Source organism: Pleurodeles waltl, chromosome 7 (genome assembly GCF_031143425.1).
Source record: "Pleurodeles waltl isolate 20211129_DDA chromosome 7, aPleWal1.hap1.20221129, whole genome shotgun sequence".
In the NCBI taxonomy this organism is placed as follows: Eukaryota; Metazoa; Chordata; class Amphibia; order Caudata; family Salamandridae; genus Pleurodeles; species Pleurodeles waltl.
In genome coordinates this window covers 918,182,775-918,208,751 of record NC_090446.1, presented here as the reverse complement: position 1 = coordinate 918,208,751, position 25,977 = coordinate 918,182,775, and the positions used below count along the sequence as shown (strand labels likewise).

General features: G+C 43.6%; 1 protein-coding gene across 2 annotated transcripts in view; it reads left to right on the top strand.

Moving 5' to 3' along the window:
* Positions 1-2,761: 2,761 nt before the first annotated feature.
* Positions 2,762-25,977, top strand: part of GLRA1 (glycine receptor alpha 1) — a 469,611-nt gene continuing 446,395 nt past the window's right edge. Inside the window, exon 1 of one of the 2 annotated variants that reach the window (XM_069199593.1) lies at positions 2,762-4,276. In XM_069199593.1, the coding sequence (XP_069055694.1) occupies positions 4,221-4,276 (56 nt within the window). In that variant the 5' untranslated portion in view covers positions 2,762-4,220. The remainder of the gene's footprint in view (positions 4,277-25,977) is intronic. The other variant, XM_069199594.1, reaches the window with a different exon arrangement.

Here is a 25,977-nt window from a genome sequence, read left to right as displayed (position 1 = left end):
AAGCCAGGTTCACACATCAATGGTGGCAGGGACTTTGAAGTCCCTGGCCTTGGTATGCAGGTTCACCAGTCATTCTGCTGTAGGAGGTGATAACGTCTTTCTCTGGATCAGGCATTGTTTCTGGCCTCTGTGGTGCATGCTGTCACCTCCAGGGGGCAGAAATATGTCTGTGGTGGCAGGCAGTTTAACGCAGTCAGCTAGCACACTAGGGGTCTGGTAGGTTTCAGGAGGCACCTCAAAAGTGCCCTCGGGGTGCATGTCATAATAAATCTAAGACCGGCATCAGTTTGGATTGATTAAGAAGAGGTGCTTGATGCCAACCACCATAGGTTTCAGTGAAGCCATTATGTAGCTGGGTAACTCATAATGATGAGTGTCCAGTACATACCTTAAGATGGCTTTCCTGTTCACTTGTAAAATCTAGTAATCAAACTATACATCAGAGTGTTACATCTGCTCATGCAGATATGTCCTCACATCAAATATAATGCAGCCTGCCTTAAGGCTCTAAGACCTGCGTAGGGGGGCTTACATATACTTAGATGCAGTGGGTGGGGCATGGCACATGAGTGCGCCATGTTGTGTTCTGTCTCATGGCTTGCGCCATGACACACAGTCTGCAATGGCAGGATGTGTCCAATTTTTAAAGGGGGGGGCTTATGGTGGCACAATACACCCTGCAGCCCTTAGGAACCCTCTCTAGCACCCAGACCCTAGGTACTAAGGGCCAGATGTAGCAAGCAGTTTTGCCTATTCTGCGTCTATGGGAAAATGTGTTCGTACATATGGTCCTAAATGTACTAAGGGTTTACAGAGGTTCTAGAGTGTGTGCCAAGTGTATGCAATTTAGATCTTTACCTCATTTTAGGGAAAGAACACTAGCAGTGGGTATCTATTTACCAGGGACCCAGTGCACCTCAGTTGAAAAACCTCCATACCAGTGAGCAAAAAGTGGGGGCGACCATGTCCAAAAGGGGCACTTTCCTACATGGATGTTATGAAGGTGACCAGCGTGCAGCCATCGCTAGAGCGAAGTAAGAACTTTTTGAATCATGGGCAAAGTGAGGGTTGCTCAGGACCTCCACAATCCTAGGGTCCACCGCCAAAGTGAACTTTCTCTATGTTTGAGCTCTGTCTACTCTGTTTCTCTCTAAACTTCCCTCTCTCCTTCTCTGCTTATATCTAATCTATTGCTCTACCCAGTGTCATCTTAAGGATTGTAGGACTCAGGGGATGGCATATTTCATCTCTTTTGTGGCCCTGTGACAGTTCCATATATAATTTAATCTTATTTGGCATCATGAAGGCTTAAATTAGCAAGAAATGGGTAATGGAACTCAAATGTATTCCTGCGGGATCCCCAGAATCCTTAAGATGACACTGCCGGAAGGAAATAAGCAACACGCCCGGTCTCACCCACGGATGGCCTACGGAGGTTCTCGGAACTCTCCGGGACGTGAGTTCTACTAATTACACCAGGTTTCAAACTGGGCAGCAGGGATACACATGTCAGTCTTCCTGGGAGGAATGGGTCGGATTTCCTCTTACAAAAGTCTAAAGTTTACAGACACTGAAAACTGGTGCATACGCGCACTGGTTCATCTCAGCATTGTCCTTGGGGGTGAGAGCACCCCAAAGGCGTTCTCACAGCCGTGTGTGGCATGGTTGAGCTCACTGGTCGAGCAGGCTTCTTAAATAGACACACGTCGCCCTTGAAGCATTTAACTCTTGTAATTAGGTCTATCTTGCATTCCTTGGGCAGGCAAGGCCTAGCTGTTAGAAAGATCGTGGGACTCAGGTGATCTCCATGAAGTCAACTAGGCAACAGCACTCGCCTGCGAAAGGGGACCCTTCTGTAGCGGAGAACTCCTGTTGCACCGTTACAGCTGTCCCCTCTGAAAAAAGTAGAGCTCGCAGGGTGAGGCTTAAAAAACGGATCACTAAAGGAAGGCCAAAATTTGAAGGGGCACGGAGGCGGTTCTTTCTTCATACCATAAAGGTCGGTGTAAGATTCATTAGACCCAAGAGACAGTTACGCTTATGGGTTGCGATATGCAAACAAACCTCCATAAAACTGTAGGGGCATTGCACCCCTCTTCGTCCCCCTATTTATTAGGGCGTCTCTGTGTGCCTCGAAGAATTGGCTTGACGTTTTCATCTGTGAACACTACGTGGAAGGCATGTAGTCTTCACACGTGAAAAGGTCAAGTCAGTCCCTGGTGGCACACAGAGAGGCCAGGCTATGTATGGGTATTGAAGTGCAATTCATCTAGTCCAATGGAATATATGTGCCTCTCTGCAAAGAGCTGAGGTTCTCAACGACTCAACGAGTGCCCGTGTTTGGCTTCGGCAATGGAGTACCACAAACATCTACTGCAGACATGCACCTCTCCCAATCAATACTATAAGCAAATTAAAAAAGAGTTAAGCGACTCCTGCGCCTACGGAAAGGAAAAACAAAATAACAATATCCCAGCGTGAATTTTCCTGGAATTTCTATTGCTGCAGAAGCAGCACGCCCGGGCGTGATCCGCCGCTACGATAGTATTGAACAAACTCGTCAGATAAAGGAAAGCTGAAAACACGTCGCAGCCGCGGAGAAACGCACAGCACTGCGAGAGTTAAACTATCCCCAAAACTGACAGGCATCTCTTCCAATCCTTGCACAGGGGAAAGGTTTCTCTCTGCCAGGGCGAATCGGATACGCCAGGGGGAGGGTTCCAAAACGCTGAGAGGGTTTTTCTATGTCTCTCTTTTTTCTAGTTTAGTAAATTACTGCAGCAAGAGCGATCAGGGAACAGGCTGCTTCTGTCCAGATAAGCGTGAGGCAACGAGGGAAACCCTATGCAGGAACATGCTGGACCTAACCCTTGCTCTATGGCATTGTGAGCATTCTAGCGCCCCGAAGCATGCCTAGGGCAGGCTCTGCCATTAGCGGCAAGCAATGGGACAGACCCCCTGCAGCCATAAGAAGCCATTTGGTGGGAGAGAGAGAAAACACCCCAGGACAAAACAGAAATCGAGGGTACCCATTGACAGACACGACGCGACGATGCTGCAGCGTAGCACAGACCACTGCAGTCCACTGCAGACCGTCTGAGACCAGGCAACCTTGAAACAACTTAAAATCGGATATCCGCGTTATTTTTTTCGAATGGCCGGATCGCTGTGCCAGTAGGACGCCGGGTCTGGTGATCAGCATTTGGGTCACGTTGATGGCAGAGGGGGCACGCTTCGCAGTCAGGCACAAGAGCATCATCTCTGGGAAATGAAGGCGGCACTGCAGCAAAGCAGGTGCTGAGTCTGCCCAGCGCGGGCTGCTCGGGAACTGCTGCCTCGCCAAAGAGATGCGACTACTGTTTTCTTGGCACTAGGATAGAAGACCGCCGTCTCCACTTTACTATTAAAGGAGACCTCCTTGAAACTAAAACATGAAACTGCTGTCGCCACGCCACTGGGAAATAAGAACGCCATCTCCTTCACTGTAGGACATGAGCCCTCCCTCTGTCGCCACTAGGGCATGACAGCGCAGTGTCCCTAAAACACGAGATTTAACCAGTCTGACGAACACCAAGCACTGCCCCGTCTCCTCACCCACCAGATTAAACACCGTTCGACCAAATATAGATGATAAATAAAACCGTCGTGTCCCCCACTTTGGGACGTGAACAAGTCATCGTCACAGGAGCATGCCGCGGAGCAATTAGCTTGTCGGCAGCAGAAAACAACACTCCTGTTCGTCCAATACTGCGAGGAGCAAGAAAGTGCCGGTGAACCGACTCGGCACTGTCCAGGGTGCTGGAAGTGTGGCCTTGTAGTGGAAGCTGGTGGGGGTGTGTGGGATTGGAGAAACTGTCCGCTCTGAGCTCTCCCGAGTCCTGAACTCGCAGCTCGGGTGTGAATAGACACAGGGGGTAGTCCGCTCTGTGCTGTCTAGGGTCCTGAACTGTTTGACCCGGGTGTAAATCGAATAAGGACCGTTCGAGCTTTCCAGGGTCCTGAACGCACTGCACTGATTGTCTGAGGCGTCCCTGTCCGCCCGCTATGAGCTGTCAGAAACTCTGAAGTTGCAGTCTCTCTAGCAGTGAAAAGGGAAGCAGACAAGGTACTGAGACTTTCAACCGGTCCTGCTCTGAATACACCTCTCCTGGTTGTAGCACGAAGCTCGCCTAAAGAAGGGATCTACTCACGTGCCAAACCTGCCACCTGCGCCTGCCATCATGTGTAACCTGGGCACACTGGGCCTCTACCTGTGGGAGACGTTGGTGTTTTTCAGGTAGGGCTTCTCTACCCATTGTTAGACATGGTTTCCTGTGCAGCACCAGTGATTTATCAGTTGTGTGTCGTGTATTACCTGTGCCCATGCAGTGGAAGAGATCAGTCTAACAACTGCACATGAAGCCGGCCAAAAAAATAAAATCTAAACTCTCCCTTGCTAATGGTCTCGTTGTGGGCACTGACAGGTTAGATTCTGGAACATAGTCACCGTCCAACCCTGTCGTCACTGCTTTTTTGTGTCACTGGCTCTGAGAACTCAGAGGCTCGGATCTGCTTTCTAATGTAATTCATAAAGTGGTGCGGATTAGGAATAAATCTATCAGGCTCTCGAGTTACTCTCTGTAATTAGTGCTGCAAATCCTATAACCGCACTGCTGCTGAGGGATACAGCAGCCGGTCATGTCCAGCAGCGAAGCGACACCTAGCGCTGACTTGGGAGCTGTGCCCTTGCACTGGGATAGAGTGCTCCGCTTCTCAATCAGAGTGCACGTATGACTACTGCCTGCGCCAGGACAGTGAGCAAGGGAGTGCTGGGCAGAAAGGTGGCCCCCTCCATCCTCAGTGGTGAGGTGGGAGAGTGACGGGGCAGAAATATGTATATTTGCAAGGTAGCTTTTCTAGGTTCCTAGGTCTGGCAATTGTCAGCTGCCTGAAACATCCTTACCACGTTTTGGCGGGGCGGCCAGCCATTTGTACTCCTCAAGTGAGCGGCTGAGTTTTCCTCAACTGTTTTCAGTGCAAACCTATTTCTAGGCACTTGGAAGCAGATGGGTTGAGGATTAGGTGTTCCCGAATGGTATCCCATCAAGATCATAAGATTGCGTTAGCTGCCAGCGACCAATTGCAAATCCATTAAGGATGGCTCTACACTGTCAACCTTCTATGGTCGAAAAAATGGGGGATATTGTCTAGGCTCATCATAGCGCCTATTTCTAAAAGCAGCATGAGTCATTTGAGTTTGTCTTGCATAAAAATATTTAATATGTTGAAAGCACTCTACGGTGGGGCGCGGTGTCCGTCCTACCTGCTGATATCTATCAAATATCATCATGGTCTATGTAACTTGTGATCTTCACCAATTTATGTTGCCTGAAGGAGAAAATGAAATGCCCAGTTTACCGACTCTTATCGACTGGTGGTGGGTTTTCCAAAAGCAGAACAAAGTAGCACGGACTTTATGACCAGTCACTCCATAGCGTATCCACAGAGAATACAAGTATTCACTAAAAATGTGTGTGCATTGTGATGGTCGTTTTGTTATTGTCCAGAGGGGGGATTCATTGTATGGCTGGAAATGCGTTTTAGTCTACTTGTCCAGTGGTCATTAGCATGGCCGCCTTAAGTGCTGATGTTTACCAGCTGTGTCAATAGTTTTTGGCACCACACCTCATTACCTCTTTCGCCACAGATTCCCTCACTACGACCCTCCAACAGTGCGCTTCATCTTTCCATAGACCGCCCTCTCACATGTATTTTATTTGTATATAGAGATAATGAATCATACCAGTGTAAATCAGTCTATAGGGAATGTTACATAAGACAAGAGAATTACAAGGTGTAGGAATCACGTCATCCATACTAGTAGGCAGTATTTTAAGTGTTTGCTCTGGTGAAGCACACACTCAGGATTTGAAGCTTACACAGTGGTTGTGGCTGGCTTTACTGATAAAAATATACTTATACCCAAAGAACCCTTAATGGCAACATTTAGAAAGACTATGGAAAAGAGACATAAACATAACATTCTAGCCTATACCATGTAGTTTACATGCAGCTCTTTGATCACAGTTCATAGGTCACTGTGCTATTTTAGGATTTTAACTTATTCAACTGCAAGTAATAAAAGGATCTCTGTATCAAGTGCAGTATTCCACTGAACTATCCATATAAAATACAGTTCTGTGATCTGCAGGGTACACGTCCTTTGCAGCAGCCATATGAACCCTCTATGATGAGGCAGGACTGATTCCAGACAAAACTGTGATCCCACTCCAGCAGGAACATGAATCACTAGAATTATCTTGCCATTTTTATTGTAGCCTGAAAACTGATGGATGCAGAAGGAATTCTGTCACAGGTGCTTTTAATGCCACAAATTGTTTCTAAAAAAAACACCCTGAAAGCTCAGCGCCAGGTGCAGTTGCACCATTTGCACCGCCCTGATCATCAGACCTACAGTTTCATCCAAACACTGGAGCACTACATCCGTTATTAACACACACCCGTGAAATAACCACCTCATTCCAATCACTGTAAGGTGAAGGCAGAACATGACTGTGCTATACTAAGGTAATCTCTGCATTCCCTGCTCGTTTTATGAGTGAAACACAGCGAGAGGTTTTCAACAGGGAGATGTCCGTAAAGCTGAACCAATATCAAATGACACCCCAAGTACCACTCCCTCCTCCTTCCTCATCGTTCCCCAATAGAACCCTAGGAGTATTGTTTAACAAAGGATGTGACCCGCAACAATCTTGATTTTTTTCTTAGTGGAGGAAAGGGCACTGGACGTTTTAGATCTGTATTTCTTTAAGCAAGCCAATGCGCCAACTCCATGGGTCGAGCGCAGGCTCAAGAGATGTGACTTGCAGACGTGTGTATTGTCACTGAGGCTGGGAAAAAAGTATGTCCATACTTCTGAAATCAACAAAAGGAACACCGATGAATTGGGTGACAACAACACTTGCGTTTTTATAGTGCCACATAGTGCCACGTAGACTCATATCATGGCAGCACGTGCACCGTAAAACAAGTAGTTATTTTTGTGTCCCGAGTATAGAAAGTGGCTTCTGTGGCATTACATTTCGGAAAACTGCATCGAATTTGATAACACAATTCAGACAAAATCACACAAGGATTGTTACAGGAACAAGATGTTGACCGCAAGTGTTTGTACAGAAGTGAAGATGGAGAACTGTGTGCATCGTATTGCCCTGCACGCTCAGGTTACAAAAAGCAATTCTACAAAACATAAAGAGAAGGATGGAGCTGGCAATTAACAGTTCCGTCTTACTGTATATCCTGCATTAGTCGAGTGTTCCCACGGCGCTTTCTAGGCCGTATGGTAAATACAATTGAATAAAACAAACATATTCTCATTAAAGACTTTTCAGAAGCTTTCACTAGCTTCAATATGTTACAGTTGGAAGTATGTTACAGTTGGAAGTTTGTCAGCCTGCAGCGAAGAAGAAAGTGAAACGTAAACAGATTTGTGTCAGGGATATTGTGATATTCAGTGATGAAATCAGTCTATAGTAGTTTCACGCTTTCAAAATTCTGTTTTCACACAAATAAATATGCAAACTACATTATATAGTGCAAACGACAAGCACAGTTCACTGTGATTTATTTTTAATTTTTAATTAAAGCACCAACAGTTTTGACGCCAACAAATGTAAATACTGCCAACACAGATTTATTGAAGTGGTACGGCCAGTGCCGCAGATGCTCACTTAAACACCGCAACATAAATCTGTTCACAAGATATGGTGTTAAATATTTTCTTTTTGCAGGGACAGCTCATACTACAATTCTTCGACCTTCAATGACAACCCTAGGCACGTTTGCAGAGCTGAAGACATGGCCCTTCAAGATGACTGATGTGATCTAATGTGGAAGGTGCAATGCAGCCTTGTGGTCAATTTGAAACATCATGTAGAAGTCAAGATTTGGTTTAGGGATTGCCTGGATAGAGAGGCTAAGCTGAGATGTTCTAAAAGTGGTACTGAAAGATGGATCTAGTGGTTTCATTGAGTTGTGTCCTAGAGTTTTTGATGAACGTAGTCCAAAAGTGAAGCTGAGATATGATCTAGAGGTGCTGTTTAAATGTATTGTATCAGCAATGTTGGCATGTTGTTTTCTGCTGAAGTTAAGATGTGGTTTATCGTTTATATTAAAATGTGGTTTCATAATGAACTTGAAGTTTGCTCTACTAGTACTACTGAAATGTAATGTAATGGCGAGGCTGAGTTGGGGTCTATTGAAATGTGGTCTGGGAGAAGTTGAGATGTAATCCAGTAGTGATTTTGAAATATAAAGTAGTGGCAGTGTTGAGATGTGGTCTATTGTTTCAATTGAGATGTGGTCTATGGTTTATGTTAAAATGTGGTCTAGGAGTGACCTTGAGATTTTGTCGAATTGGTGATAGTGTAATGTAATTTAGAGTCAATGCTGCTATGTGGTCTTGTGGTAAAGTAAGGGATGGTTTATTGTTTATTTATTTATGTATTCTTTTTTTGGGGGATTAAAAACACAATCCATAAAAGAAGAACACAGTTCATGAACAATCAAAACGGACTGGTCATAAAACAAGCACAATTAAAAAGAATGCATCCTACTATCAATAAATAAATTTAAAGTATTTCTATTAAAACAAATATCAAAAATCAAGTTTCTTTATCCAATCCAACAACAAGGCCACAGTATCTTTATTTTATTCTAATCGCCCCAGCCAGAAATTTGGCCACCTGAATACATTTAATGGGAGACTGCAGCATTTGTAAATATATTAAAGCAGGCTTTTTTGATAAAAACTTTTCCCTCTCAGAAAGGACACTATATAATGCTACCACAAGGAGAAGAAATTACCACAAAAAAAAACATAAAATTATTGGTATCCTGAATGAAAAAGTTATCATAGAAACAGCGGGTGCAGTCTTCCCCATTATACCATTTTTGGGGGACAGCTAAAAGCCAGTTCAGCAGATTAAATCTAAATCGTGTTAATAAAAAGCACTGATACACCGAATTCATGATGCCCACATAAGGCTCCAAGCCAGGTTCAGTTTGAATAAGGGCATAAGCCCTAACAGTAGTTTTACATAACTCTCTAGCCTCTCTCTTGGACTTTACCCAGGCCATAAACTGTTGCTTGACCCACAGTAAGTCCCCCTTTTTAATTAGGACAGGGGCTGCAAAAAACTGAGGACAAACTAACCCTTTAAACGTCGTTTTGACATAAATTAACCACAGAATCTTATAAAGGCTTTGTCTAATGCAAGGTAATCCATGACTACGGCCTGATTTAATTGTAACTCCGGTTTCAACCAGAGTTTAAGCCAACACACTACTGGGGCTAGAGCCAGTTTGTCAGCTATATACACCAAACCTAGTTCCTCAGGTGGACCCTTGCAGAGGTGGACCAAGCGCTCTTCTGATGAAGGCATTCTCTACCTTCTGAATCTCCCCACAGTCTCTATACTCCCAAAGGTCGCATCCATACGATGCTACAACTAAACTTTTGGCAAAATAAACTTTAAATAATGCTGGAACAGGTCTGGCCCCTAGCCAAGAGGCAAAATCGAAAAGTGAGGCCACAACCCTGGCCATAGCATTTCTCCTCGCCTTCAATTATTCAGCCCATGTACCATTTCCATCAAAGATAACCCCTAAATAAGGACAAATTGTGACTCTCCACACTTCCTGCCTCTCACCAAAGATTTTCTTACGCCGCCTTCTACTAAACTCAATAGCCATTATGTGGGACTTAGAATAATTGACCAACATGTCAAGAGAATACATAAACTTAACAAAGGAATCAAGAAGATGTTGGAGACCCACACAGTTCTGGCCAAAAGCACAGTGTTGTTGGTGTACACCAATGCTGGTATCAATCCCACCCATGACACATCATTAGAGGCACAGCTTAAAACTGGACACAAGTTTTTATTTATATATTTATTGGAGAGCAGTGAGTGACATTTCAAACAGAAATGTTGTACACTTGGACCAGCATTTACTCACTACCGAGGACATCAAATGAATGCAGAAACCAGTATAGCTGTAGATGGTATGTGTTACATAAACTCTTGTGTGAGTACTGACAAGGACAAATAGGCATGTTAACAAAGTACAACATAAGAGCATACACAATAGCCTAGTATACGAATTCATTAATTGAGGTGTAGATGCCGACAATTTGATAGATTTACATTGTTGGGTAATTCAACATCTATAGCAATCCCATTGACCTTTGAGTTTTAAGAGAGATTACTGTTGAGCTGGTCCTAATTGTCATAGAAAGATCTTTCTAGTCTGTGCTTTCTAGGAAGGCAGAAGGACCAGAATCTGAAAGGTGTGGAGGGAGATTTAAGTGTGGCTATGAGATGGTGATTAGCTGATCTTAAGCTGCTGGGTGGAGTTTACTTGGACATATCATCTGAAACGTGGCCTGCAGAGATCCCAGGCATGGCTTTGAAGCCGAGTGTAAGAATCTTGTGAAGACGCTGTCCTTCATGAAAAGCCAGTCCACTTGATGGGGATAGTGTGATGCAGATGTGTTTCTTTGGAGATTTGTAGAACCCGGATGGCAACGTTTTAAACTTTGTCAAAGGGTCAATAGAGCATAAGGAATGCCCACTGATAGGCTGTCACAATCATTCAGTTTGCTGGTAATCAATGTTAAGAGCCTTAGTTGTGTGGAAGGGCACAAGAGTCTGGGTTTAGTAGATTTATGATTTTATAGTACTTGCCATGAGTGTTATAATGATGAATGATCCAAGGAGAGGGGCTGTCAAGAACACTTGTGTTGCTTGTGGGTGTTGGAAAGTTAAAGTAAATGAGCTGGTAGTAGAGGTATTAGAGGCGGTAGGAAAGTATGTGACTTCTGTCTTCAATGAGGTCAGTGCTAACAAACACAGGGCCATCCAATGATGGTAAGATACGTGATTGTAGAAGGAGTGTGGAAGTTGATAAAGAGGAAACAAATTGAAAGCCATCTGCACATAGGTGATATGACAACCCCAAAGAGGAAATCATTTTGCCAGTGGAACTAGTAAAGAGTAAAAAATAAGAGGGCGCAAGACAGGGAATTGGAGGACACCAACAGCAAATGTGTGATTGGTGATCTATCAGACGGTATGGTAGCACAATATCATGGCCTAAATGTTGTCAGACAAAATTTAGAATCCTATACACCATTTTCAAAACTACTGCCCCATTGGTCCTAGTACCAGGAAATCTATGCCCAATGGAGTAATTATTTTGTAAATAATATCTAAATCAGGATAATTATGCCATACAATATTTTTGTTATTCAGGTTATGACAAACTGTGCGATTTCCAACTGAAAGACATAGACAGGACCTAGAAAAATGAGGAAGACAAGTTGAGGGAGGAACCTAAAATGCCGTTAGTACAAAAAACGGAAAGTGAAGTGGTGTGGTTGACAGTGCCTAAGGATGCAGATAAGTCAAGGAGCATGAAGATGAATGAGAGGTGGCTGTGAGCAGAGGTGGTGGAGTTGGTCACATTTGTGAGGGCTGTCTCAATATAGTGGAGAGTAATGAAATCTGAACAGAGTGGTAGTACTGAGCTCAGAGAATCAATAGATTGATGACAGGGCCTTGTAATATTTTTTAGAAAATATCTGAGATGCTGGGTGATAGCTAGAACATACGTGGGGTTCCACTGTAGTCTCTTTTTTTGTAACCACGGGTTTAAAGCAGTAGTGATAAAGGGATAGTTATCAGCTAAAAGAGCATTTTTTAATAGGGAGATCAGGATGAGTAGTATATTTGAGGTTAGAGCAAGAGCTTTCATTATTTGTGGATTAAAAGAGCCTGATGTGGAATAAGATGAGCATTTTTTAGTACTGGCATGAGCTCTGAAGCAGAATTAGAGCCACAGTCAGTGAGAAATTATGAGTGAAGGAATATGGAGGTTAGAAACGTACTAAGGTTTCTCTAATTGTCGAAGAGAAATATGATACAAAGTCAGTCGCAGAGCAGACAGAGAAATAGCTGTTCTGAGCAGGAAAAAAAAGTTGTGAAATATGTGAGCCAGTCGCTATGATTGTGTTTCAAGAGAGGTTATGCCTTTTTAAAAATAGACAGATGTAGCTGTATCTGTGGCTGTTTAACGTGTATTCAAGACTTGTTTGTATGCAGGTAGATTGTCTGTGGTCTTTTTCTTGTATTATTTATGAAAGTGTGCATGCATCAATGCATTCAAGAACTGAATGTGTCACATAGTCCATGATTATGTTCAGAAGCTTTTGGAGAAAACGAGAGACAATTGCATGTTGCAATGCTGAGTTTAAATTGTTTAATTGTGTACTTGGTTGCAAGAATGAGAAATGGCAGTGAATTTGATCTCATAAACGTGGAAGAGAGTCATGAGAATGTTTACTTCTACGGGTCAGTGTATGTTTTAGGCAGTGAGCGATCAGAGAGGAGCTGTAAGAACAGATTGGTCTGAAACAGGATGTTAATCTTCATGTTAAAGTCTCCAATAAGAATGAAGGGAGCAGTCAGAGTGATTGTTATGAGGGTCTTGTCAATGCCTTCAAAGAAGAAGCATGTAGCGCCTAGAAGGAAAGTAATGCAGAAGGATATTATAATACAAGAAGGGGATGACATTAGTTAACTGGTGTTCAAAATAGGATGGTGTAGTGGTAAGAGTCTGGGCTAGTGCAGTAATGAGTGATTTTGTGAGGAGAATGCCACCTCTCCCACCTTTTCAGTTCTGGCTAGGGGAGAGTAATAAGGTGGCATGGTCTTTGTGGAGGGTCGTGGGTGTGAAAGTATTTGGGATCAATAGAGGTTTATGTGATAGCTGTGAAGCGTAAGGGGTGGTGTGAATCAAACTATTCTGTAATGTAGGAGCAATGCTTGAAATGAAAAAATAGAAGTGCAGTGCTTATTTCTGAGAAGTGCCGGTACTCTCCAATTAAAAGTATTAAATTTTTCTTGAGATGTGCAGGTACTCTCCCTCTCCAAATTAAAACGTGCCGGTACACCGTACCGGACAGTACCGGCCCATTTAAAGCACTGAGAGTTTGTTGCAGCCGATCTGGTATTCGAGAGAAAAAACGTGGCACGATATTTGCTAAAGTAGTACTCTAGGGTTATAGATGTTTGTTTAATGTTTAAGGAGGGTAGGCGAGATGATTAATGATGGTTTGTGTGTGCCCTGGTAGACAGAGAGCTGGGACGGTTTGTGTGGGGGTTGTGCTAGTATAAAGTGTGTGTAACCGTACAAATCTGAGTCTTAGGGAGTGCAAGAATGGGGATTAGTATGGCTAGAGTGATCGGTGATAGCATGATACAATGAGTGCGTGCTCATTGCATCAGAGGATGGCAGCACTACGATGTTCTGGAGCAAGCCACTGGTGGAAAAGCAGCTACATAAAAAGATGATGGAAGATTTGCCGCAGTATACAAATGCAGTAGCATCCTTTTCCGATCACGGCAACGTGCTTGATAATCGCAAAATCAGCTATTGAAATGTACGCATATGTAAGCCTTGGACCCTAAAACCACCCAAAAACCATAAACATGTAAGGTCCTTTGCTGTGACCGTTAGTTGAGATGCCTGGCCAGAAACATATTATCATTTGGGATTGAAATAGGGACTGTAGGATATCAAAAGCTGCGGGATCTGGAAATAACCCCAGTTCAAGATGGCGGCTGGCAAGGCCTCCACCGATGTGTAGTTCTTCTGACTCTGAGCGCGAGCCTCAGGAGTAGGGCTGGCTTCATGGTCCTGATGCGCAGTTTCTGCTGAACTCTGATGACAGGTGAGGTCATGAATCAGTGGTAGAAAACGACCGTAAAATATGCTGGCTGTGGGGCGCCTGAGCGTGCTTGCTTCTAGGCGAACTTCTTGTCTTGATCCGCCTCTGTTCCATGATCCATCAGCACCGGGATCTCTTACAACTGAGCTTAGTAGTGGGCGCGACATTATGCGCTCTAACAAGCAGGGTAGAGGTGGGATCCCATATAGCAAATGACGATTTCAAAACAGGTCGGTCCCTCTGAATCCCGTGCAGAAGTGGGACAGTCACATGTGGGGCTGGTGTGTCTCGAATTACCAGAAGGCATGATGGTCTCCGAGAGGAAAGGCTGGCAGTGAATTTGCTGGAAACCCCATGGCACGCCCGATGTCTTTTGGGCAGAGCCCTGGGACCATGGAGGAACCCTTCTGGGGAATGTAAATGCGCACTTGAAGCGTGTGCAGCGAACTAATAAGGCCGTGTTCTGCTCCCGGAGTCATGTGGTAGAACTGCAAAGCATTGTTCAGACAGACAAATAGGTGCCATTTGTATGCAAATTGGATCCTGAGCCGCGCGCGCTGCACACCCCACTGGAGCAAGCAGAGGACATGGGATTAATGATACCAATGCCGGCCGTCCCCTGAGTGAGGGACTTGGGCTTGGGGGGGGAGGGGCGCATTAAAAGTCTGTTCAAGTATGTATTGGTTATGACGCTAGCGACGAACACGGGTTTCGAAAGCATGTGGGCTGGGGATGCGCAGCCAGACAGCTGATGGGCCTGCGACAAACCCCTGCTGGGGGGAAGACTAGGAAATCCGTGAAAATCCCAGGGGCCGACTAGTCAGCGAGATTCGAAAAACCCAATGAATGGGGTGCCCCCCTCCCAGAATGTCACTGGTTTAAGAAGGCAGGGGGTCCTCCAGATGAGGTCAGGAACCTTCGACATTGTCCCACCCATGCCAGATACACGGGCATTGCAGCCACGGATATCAGAGTGGGCTCAGGTGACGGATGGTGGAGACAGAAAAGAGGGACAGCAGAGTGAGCATAATAGCCAAAGGAGGAGCCGCTCAAGTGCGTGCCCTTGGGATGCCTTGCTGGACATGGGTAGAAGGCTGTCAGCAGAGGGCGGATAAACCACTTGCAGCCTGTGCTGGGCACAGGGGCTGCCCACAGCACATGGCAGCAAGGTGTAGCCTAGATGTCACAGGATGTGGTAGACCCTTGCTGGAATGGGACATTCTCTCAAGGGGAGCTTTCAGGGGGTGCTGTCTGGGATGGAACTCACTGAACTTGGATGGCAAACAATTTATCAATAATGATGTTTTATGCTTGGTATGATCTTGAATTCCACGGTCTAAATCATGTTGTGTGAATAAACTGAGGCCATTTTTGCACCATCAAGGACTCATGTGTTGTCACAAAAGGAAGGTTGAGTGTGTGCTGGCGGCTGGGGAGCGCGCAGGAAACACACCTGTCTGGAATGGGTTTGCATTTAAGAGCCCTCTGCCTAAATCAGTCACTAGTTCCATTCTTAGCTCTTAGTTTCTTTTTTACCCTCAGCGTTTTGTGTTGAATCTCACTAGACAAGCATGTATACAACCGTGTGTATTCATTATTCTGCTTTACAGAATGCAGACATTACTCAAAGGCATCAGTGAATGGAATTACAGGAACTGGCCATTTATGGCAGTTAGTTGAGGACAAAACTGACATGCTCAGCAAAACTTACAAAATGGCTGCACTAGCTTTCATACAAATGCAGGCTGCGAATTTAACTGAATTATGCTTTCATTACAATGACCCTGAAAATGGCCTTCATTTTTTCCCACCCTAAGAGTATCTGTACCTCAAGTTGGGGAAAGTCCAGGCCATTATAAATTGTACCCTGAGGGTCCTTCTAGGAATGTAGGATTAATTGTGGCATTGAACATTCAGGGTCAATCACACTGTAATACATACGTTTCCCCCAGATATATTCTCACACGGAGATTTCGGCTGCTGCAAAAATCTCCCGGCAGTGCTTTAAATGGAAAAATAGAAGTGCAGGTACTCTGTAATAGAGTACCTGCTTGTTTCTGAGAAGTGCCTGTACTCTCCAATTGAAAGTATTACGTTTTTCTTGAGATGTGCCGGTACTCTCCCTCTCAAAATAAAAAAGTGCCGGTACTCAGTACCGGAGAGTACCGGCCCATTTAAAGCACTGTCTCCCGGTAAAAACAGATTCTGGAAACACCACATGGATCTCAGAGTTCTGATTGGGCCGGGTATCAATGGTTAGAGAAAAAGGGTCAGATGTACGAAAATGCAATTTTGCATTTCTTAAATAGCGACAATAGAAATCGCTATTTAAGAAATGTAAAATCTTATGTACAAAGATCCCAATTTCCTAATAGCGATTCCTACAAAGTAGAAATCGCTATTAGGAAATCGGTATTAAGAAATCCCATTGCATTTTAATCAATGGACCAGTTTTGCATTTCCAAAATAGCAACTTCTTAATAAGAAATTGCTATTTAGGCAATGCAAAACTAGAGATGGCAATGGGGAAGAGGCCCCCCTTGGTGCCATGTCTTGTAGATATGGAGGAAGGCAACGGAGTGCAAGTTGCTGTGTTGCCTTACGCTGCGTCAAAGAGGTGTACATGGGTGTTGCAGTGGGTGTCCCCTTGTAACACCCATGGGTTTTGACGCATTCCCAGATTTACAAGGGTTTGCAAACCTGGGAATGTGTCAAAAGCCTACGCCTCCCCACGGGAGGCGTAAGGAAGGCACGACGAGGAAAAATACTGTTTCTCCTTGCTTCATTCCTTTTTCTATGTCTGCTGCATTTTGCAGAACACATAGAAAGAGAAAAATGCCTCTTGTGATTGTTTTTGTGCAGGAAGGTATCTCTTTCTGCACAAAAACAACAATCCCTGCAACACTGACACCCTTGCACCATTTTGGAAGGGTGCCTGCATTGGCGCATGGCAGCCCATTGTGGGCCAGTGCAGGAGAAAAGGATAGGATTGCGCTGTATCTTGTAGATGCGGGCATTCCTGCCCTTTTCTTTTGACGCAGGGCAGTGCAGCAAGAAGGCTTTCCGTGCTGCCCTGCACCAAAACATTGTAATTATGCCCCACTGTCCCAGTGCAGCACTTGCGTACGCATTCAAAGAGCTACAATTTGGGTATAGTTGATGTTCGGTTGTCCCCCAAACCCCGCACTTCAGCCACTGCACCTCCTCTGCGAGTTATAGTTACACCTTGACGACAGGCTGGTGGAAATTCCACCGTGGAATCCGTGAAAGAGTTACCAAGTGCCACTCAAGGGTGTGATTATAAAATTCAGGGCTGGAGATAGGAAGTGTGTGGCTCTCTAGATTGTCGCAGCCAGCTGGGGCGTGTCACGGACACATGCGCATTACTTTGCTGAATAATGTGTTGAGCGCCTAGCTTTCGGTGTTGTTCTTTTCCTTACTCCTGGAGGTCTACCTTGTATATTAATGGACCATTCGCTTCTAAGCGCTGTCCATTAAGATTGACGCTAAATCATTGGACGAGGCACTACGTGGATCAGTTTCCTCTTAGAGGCTGTCTTGCGCACTCACACCGAGGCCTTCACTTTCGGCATTTGAAGGACAGCAGCCCCGGGGACGGAAGAGCCGTACATGGAACCGATTAAAATGTTTGATGATCTACGCATGACTCATCAATCATTCGAAGACATTGAAGCCTCGCGGCCTTCCTCAGCAAGTGTTCTAACCTCAGCGCTCCTGAAACACGAAAACAGCCAGGACTGCAGAGAATGGTGTTAGAAGCCCAACAGCCCTCAGCACCACACTGGAGCAAGGAAGAAGGGACCAAAAAAAACCAAGCATTTAAAATGCACTAGGGTCTCGCATTTGTCGGAGTTACAGCTGTTCGCAGTTGTAAACTCCCAACCGGTTTTCTCTTCTATTAAAAGAAAAAAAACAGCGCTGCTACAGTTCACATACCTATCAACAGAGAAAAAGTAGTCCACAAACCCAGCGAGCCTCGCATGTTTTCTGTACTTGGTCGCTGCGCTCGAGGAGGGCTAACCACCGGAAAAGGCATGACCTATGCGTGCCTTCCGCTAATCAAAAGAAGTGGATTCTAACAGGCAAGCCAACTTGCCAATAAAAGACACTGACGTGACGTCAACGGGGCTCCGAGCCCTTGTTACCTAAAGCGTCTCGCTAGCGATACGCATGCGCTAGCGCATGCGATGCAGACTCGACCCTAAAAAACAAGCGTGCATTGATGAAGCCAAAAATGCATGGATTTCATGTCACATGAGTTCGAAACGCAAATGCTGTTTGTCACATTCACACCTACTCCATTGGCTTTGCCAATGCTGGGACAACAATAACAAAATGATTACTTTCCGTATAGAATTCATATATTTGTAAAGAAATGAATGTGATAGTTGATAGCACTTTACAGATGTAAAATAGTTTCTAATGCAATCCAATTGAACCACTTCTGGGAAGGTGGAATGAAACATCAAACAACCAACCGCGGGGCACAGCCAAGCCTATAAGAAATAGGCTTTGACGTGTTATGTCAGGTGTATTTGTGTGTATAACTAAATCCATAAGAGGGATGCTTATGTAACTAGCCATCGAGGGCTCGTGTCCGTATATTTTCGTAATGTGACTGCCTTATCATTTGCATTGTCATTATAGGTAGAGGAGAAAAGAATGATGTAGGAAAACTAGTACAGGTTGAGACCTGCACACACATCTTGTGCACCCAGAATTCAGAACACAAAGAGAACAGACTAGGTCTAAAGAGAAGCACTGTAGGAGCATGTGGAGCACATCACGAAACTCCAGGGATGGTGGTTGATGTGAAAAATTACAACTAAGAAAGAAAGTTCTAGCAGGATAAATCAATGCTATTAAAAAATGAGGCCAACTTAACATTTATCGCCTCAATGGTGCAAAAAAACACCAAGTAAACTGAATTAATTCTATTCTAATAATCTCAGTAAAATTCCTCAAGGAGGCATTGCTGTGCTACATTGAAGAAAATCACCGGGAATAATAGATTGTTCTCAAAACAAATTTTACGTATTCAAAATTAGACTTGCAAAGCAAGGGGGACAAAACCGCAACTAATAAACACATTATTAAAGCATACCCAGTCTTCTGATGGAGGGTACTCATGTTTTCAGAAGTCACCTATGTTATGAAACAATAATAATGTTAAGGTAGACAGTGTTTCCTCAAAGATGGATAAGCAACCCTTATAAATGGCGACCAAATAATAACAACCATCTCCAGGTCATTCCAATAGACCTGCTTATGCAATACACAAATAGATTGCATCAAATTATGACTGTATCATCGGTCTATCAAAACAGTTTAGATTCTGTGCTTGCTTTTCATGTTAGACGTTGATCCTGGAGGATGTAGGTCAACTCCTCTCAGCCTTGAACTTTATAACCTCCTCAAGACTTTGCTGAACAAATGTCACCCAAACAAAGGGCCATGCTAAGGAGGCTATCAAGTTAATAGTTAGTCATCTCAAAATGGGACGCCACCATAGCCTGTTAACTGAAAGCACCGGGATTCACGGCTTTCCAGAATGGCTCACACTCTTGTTAGACCTATATACATGGGGGCCCTAGCCCTGGGTGGGGCAATAAATATGAAAGCTGGCCAACGTCTGCGGCGGTTACTATACTGCTCCTGGGTCAAATAGCTTGAAAGGTGGCGGCAAAAATGTCCCAATATGCTGGGCGAGTATGGGTCGCAAACATGACCCACAAACTGGCGTGTCGGAACTCACTACGCTGATGTGAAAAATGACAGCATCACATAGCACCTTCCAAATGAACAAAAGTGATACGTATGCAACGGTTGATTGTACGATCTTTACTGATATCATTTTCTGTGTGGACTCTTCTATTCCAGACTGATGCCTGCTGCTTAACACCTCCTCCTCCACAGACCAAATAATTGCAAACTGTGTAAAAGTAATTTAGAACGCCCTGCTAGTTTCTTCTAACTTACCCTAAAAGATGCAAGGGTTTAATTGCTAATGTTTTGCAGGAGTGCTCGCATGGCGCAAAGTGCCACAAAATGATGCAAAGGCATTGTGCAGATTTGCTTGTTATGAAAAAAGTCTGTGAGTGCAGCGCAAAATTTGCCAAGTGAACGCTCATGCAACTGTTGGTAAATTTAGGTCACATTGTCAGGGTGCAAGTGATGTGACTTCATTCTAGAGGCTATTCAATAATATGTTTTTTAAAACATAAAAAACATGAGATCTAAATGGCATATACTTGGGGCATATTTAGAGCAGACAGATGAAGGACCAAATGTAACAAGTGAGTCCGTAACAAATGAGTCCACCTCCAACAGATCAATGTTTAAACAACTGTCTTGAGAAGTGCAGAGTTTACATAGTGCTTTTGTGTTACTCAATAAATCATTTAATGCACAAGAGTGCTTGGCCTTCAAGTTTCTATAGCAAGGCTCAACCCTGTTACCCATTCTTGAACACCCTCAACACAAAGAGGTGCTAGATGCTTCAATAGCTGCCAACTCATATGTATGATGCTCAGTCCACCTCACCTCTGTTGGCCTGCTTTCTAGATATCCATTTTGTACATGTGGCAATGAGCAGAGTTTGGATGAAGAAAGACTTTAAAAAAGGAACAATAGAGCGCTGCCCTACTTCTCTCCTGGGCTGTAGGTAGCTTTTAATGTATGGTGCACCAGGAATGCCTATGACCTAGTTTTCTACAGCTAAGATCAATGTTTGTTCACTTTTGCTGACCATTGTTTGATTTCGCATAAGGACCTGGTGATTGGATCTGACATCCAAAAAAACTAAATCTATATGAGAAGGACATCAGTGGATTTCCGATTGATGTAGTTCAATTGTCGTCTTCAGGTTGCGTCAGTTGTAGGACAGGCATGTCCTTAGTATATATCTACTGTTTTTCACTGTTAAGTGCTACCTAGGATTTCCTCCTAACCTCCGACAGTGGCTATCCTAACACATTGATTACGTCTATGGATTTGGTGATTCCTGGGTTACAGTTGGAGGAGTGTTTGATTTTACTGTGCACTTGCATGTTGAGTGACTACTGGGTAGCAGCTAGTGGGGTGTTTGATTTTGCTGTGCCCTTACATATTTGGTGATTCATGGGTACCAGCCAGCAGGATGTTTGGTTTTGATGTGCTCTTGCATGTTTGGCGATTTTTGGATATCAGCCAGCATGCAATTTAATTTTGCTGTGCCTCTTCAGGTACAGTGGGTGGTTCCTAAATCTGTTCACTTGAGCAGTACCTCCAGACCCTCTTTTGTGGTGACTGGTCCCATCCTTCTGGCTTCACACTGTGGATGAAGAATCTTGATTCTCTTTCAAAGCTTTGCCTTAGAGATTCCCCATAAGCTGTGACTATTTTTATTTTTATTTTTTTTATTAAATGTGTTTCTGAAGCACTGAGCTGCAGAGTTGAGGTCGTTTCACAGTGTTTTCCGACACTGTAAACATGCAGACTGCAAACACTAATAACCTAATACAGCAAAAACAGTAATGCATGGCAAAAAGTGGGCATCAATATTGCCGGGAGGACTGTGTCCTCAGTGACTGAAATAAGATTTATAAAGATATGTTTTGAAATTTGGCAAGATTCAAAACATATACAATATAAACTTTCCACTGTCCCCATCTACCTTGCACATTTCAGAAACTATTAAAGCATTTTAGGCTCCTGTATAATCTATCCAGTTTTGCTCTGCTTCTCACAACAGACTTGACCTATTTGGTTTAAAAAATATATGATTTTTACACTCTTTGGAGTTTCTAATTTTAAAGAATAGAACACAAAGAATACAGCATTCTGGCACTTGCACTATGTATTTCTGTCTTGTGCACTGTTCCAACATGAGGAGAATTTTGATCAGTGTGTCCTGCCCTTCACTCTCTTTGTTCTCAGATATAGTACAGAGTTGCTCCTTTGTCAAAATACATGTTTAAAAGCTACCCTTTTCACCAAGATCTCTAGCTCCTATCACCTCTCAATCAGCAAAAAAACTCGATGGGATTCCTACTCCCAAAAAAGATACATGGGCTCGGATTCTTCATACCAGCTTACACCTAGGGATACTAGAATAGTCTTAGACCAATGGCATCCACGGATACTACATGGCAATTTGTGCCATGATGGTGTTCAGAGGCTATCATGGTAGACACAATCCATCATAGCTAATTTGAAAATTCAAAACAAATTAGAAGGTTTCACCAATCCAAACAGAGGAATTGCAAACAGATCGATAAGTATATTACATAATTCTCTGCATGGTGGTTATGAATGGCGCAATGTCTTCATTTCAAGGGTCTTACAATGATCCAATTTCTAATTCCACTTATGTCTCGATTTTAAAGCACATCACAGTACTTCGATTAGAGCACTCGTCCTTTATTTTCATGCACTCTTTTTCCATTACTTTATCTTACACAGTGGATTCTCTCAGTGCCCTCAAGTCTATCCATGCTAGTGCTCTCCATGTTTGCTGGCATCTGTCTTTTAGCACTCTCCTTGAACATGGCTTGCTCTTCCCTTTATGGTCCAGTGACAGTCGGTAGATTATTTCCCCTTCCTCCTTCAGTATGGCTGGTCACTTAGTCATATTCTGTGGCTTCTTTTCATGAGCTGATGCTCCTGTCCTGCTCCCAGACTGAAGAAACCAGGTCCGTGAGCTGGTTTTGGAAGATTAGGCTTCCCTGATATGATCTTGACATATTTGCTTTCCACGATCTCCAGTCCTCATGTCCAGTTCACTTGACAACTCCACGTGTCCAGAATTTCTGGCCACAATTTGTTACTCAATGTCATTTGTACGTGGCACAGCATTCTCTGCTTCACCTTTTGGCACCGTTATGTGTTTTAGTGTCTACTAATTATGAGTCGTATGAATGTTAGGGGTTAGGTGAAGACATTTGTCTTTCATCTTTCCACCAAAACTTCAGGAGTGTCTTTAGTTAGAGGTTGTATTTGTATTTTTAATCAACACCAAATTTAACAAAGGGGATGCTGTCCTGTATTGTCCCAAATGGCTCCTGTCTCCAAGCAGAGCTGTGTATGGTAGACACTTTTCCTTTTTGTTAGAGATGCCGTATTCTGAGTCCTTTCCCTACTACTGAAAGAGCTAGGGTAAGCCTTTTGGGGTTAGAGAAAGGAGATGAGATTGTTGATCGGCAGCCATTTTGGTTCCCTACTGCCGATCAGGTGACATTGGGGAAACAAAAATCCCTGCTTCCTGGTGTGCTATCAAGGTTGATCAGAATATTTTGGGGCAGAGATTGGCAAAGGTAAGATAAACAGAACTTGAACAAGTTTGAAAATTGTGTGAAATTCCACCAATTCCATTGGCTATGTAGGAATAATTAAAACTTCACCCACCCCTAGTGGGTAAGTCAGTTTCTACCTGTACCACTGTATGCTTCTAGTTCTTCCTGGCCAGGGACATTGTCAGAGCCCATGTCACCCAGTCATAATTTCTGGGTTCCTATCCCGTTGTCAGTAACTCTGTCTTGAAATGCAAATCCGGTGTCTGTCCCTTAATGCATATTACCATTTCACTGCTCCAGTGAGCACCCTATCCCTCTATTTCACCCGCTTATTCATCATGTTTGTGTCTCCTTGTCCCAATGATAGTGTGTTCTAGTGTATCTCCTTCCAAAATATCAGTATATCCCCAGTCGTCTGTGAGCTTTTTGTCTCAGTGTCAACGTGTCTCTGTCTTAGGGTCTAATTTAGAATTTGGTGGATGATATAATGTACTTGTAATACAACAGGCAGGGCATCTGTTATTTTTTGGACAGAGAATCAAATCAACCAATCTGTAAATCAGGTCAGTATGCACCCATCCTATGTTCCTAAATCTGCAGGTGTCCGCGTTCCCCAGGCATATACAGCACTGCTCAATTCCTTCCTCATTTCATGTTTGCAGTGTCAGACAGCCACAGTACAAGCGTGTTCCATCTGGACTTCCCTCTCAGCATTGCCTGTCTCCGAAGAGGCATTGCTACTATGCTACCAGAGTGCATACAAGAGCAGAGCTGGACTCGTCTTCCACCTCCTACAACTGAACCTGTGAAAGGTGCATTTGCAGATTCATTCCAGATCTTACATCCACATCACGTAGTTCTTTTCATTCTGACCTTTAAATCAGACATTACTGAAAAGTAAGAACATAGTCTAAGCAGCTTGGGCACCGAATTGCTGAACTGAGTAAAACCAAAAGGTCATCAACATAAAATAAGAACGTTTTCTTCCTGTCTTGAGTGGCGACGATCCTGAACACCAGAGATGATCTAACAATCAGACTACAGATGTCCACTTCCAAGATAAAGATCAAAGGTGAGACAGGGAGAGCCACAGGATAGCACTCATTATGAAGTGTCTGAGCACAACAATCACATTTCTGTCTCCAAGATGCCATACAAAGGGCACGTCAGCTTAGTCATCGTGGCTGAGGTCAAATCTAAGCATGATTCCCTACACAATCTTTCCCTCCATCAAGTCATAAGCATTTTCCACATTACACACTGCCCATAACAAGCCATGGCCTCCTATTCCCTATAAACATACACTATCATGGTGCTCTTGAACTCTCTTCCACATATTGTCACCTAAATATATTCCTAGTGACATAACAAGAAAAGTATGCATCCACAATTGGGCAAGATCCCCACCAGAACACATTTTGTCAACATTAAAGATGATGCCTGGCCTATATTGAGCACGGTGTAGGAAGCAGACATGTCCATAAAGTAGAAAATCCTTTATTGAAGCAGCACAGCAAAGCCACTATCAAGGGATGTGGTCAAGCAGCTAATAAACAGGAGATGCATTCCACTAAGCTGCATTCTAATAGACCCTAGCACACAAAGTGAATCGCAACATTGCACACACCTGTTTAAGATAAATGCAACACATCTTCCCCCTTAAACAAAATAGCACAACATAAGCAACAAACCAAACTATGTACAAACAGAAACAAAATACAAAAGCAAAATATAACGATGAAAACCTTGAGATCATTTAATTAATTCAGCAAATTTACTGGGAGGACAAAATGTCCTGCCCAACTGTTTCACTCTAACTGCAACAGAATTTTCCCCTCTTGACCTAGCCAAATCCTCTCCATTCACATGTTCACTCAAACAACTTTGTGACACAGAACTCTCTTGACTTCCCAAATTATCCTGTAGAGTAACCTCCTCACAAATCTCCTCTTTTTGAACAGTGTGGTAACTTTCCTTACTTACCTTATTCATGTGGACAAGGACATTTCCATCCACATCCTCCATCTCTTCTTCATCCACATTCTTACCCACCCGCAATGGCCCTTTATACTTGGCCACTCTCTTAACATTCAACACTTTTACCATCTTGAGTGATCACTCAATTAGTGAATACTTTCACAACCTTCATGGCTTTTCTGAACTTGGATACACCCTTTTTCCCCAGACCAGGTTTGAGAATTCTAACCCAATCTCCCACAAGTATCTCATGAATGTTTTCCTTCTCTCTCAAATCACACTCTCACTCCACTCTCTTGCTTTTCAACCACCATGGACATATATTAGAGAGAGGATCTCTGCTCTTCAATAATCTAAATGGACGAACTTCAGTAATGGAATGTGGAGTTATGCAACACAACCTCTCTCTTAATGCATTTCTCAAGTTTCCTCCACTATTATATGTCTCTGTAATGTATCTGTTAGAAATGGGGTCTTTGGTTGGCAGTCAGGTTACCCCCTGTCCAAGCAGGGACCCTCACTCTAGTCAGGGTAAGTCACACACAATCCAAATTATACTGTGCCCACCGTTTGGTAGCTTGGCACTGAGCAGTCAGGCTTAACTTAGAAGGTAATGTGTAAATTATTTGTGCAATAAACCATACAATACCACAATATAGCACCACAAAAATACACCATACTGTGTTTAGTAAAATATATAATATTTACCTGGATAAATGCAGGTCAAAACGATCAAAGTTGCAATAAGTAAATGTAGAGATGTCACCGAAAAGTGATATAAAGTGTCTTAAGTCTTTTAAAAGCAAACAAAGTCGCTTTCAAGCTCAAAGTACCTGGTTTGCATGAAAAATCTCTGCAAAGGGCCGCAGAGGAGGAGAAGCATGGAAACAAAAGGGTGTGTGTCAATTTCTCGAG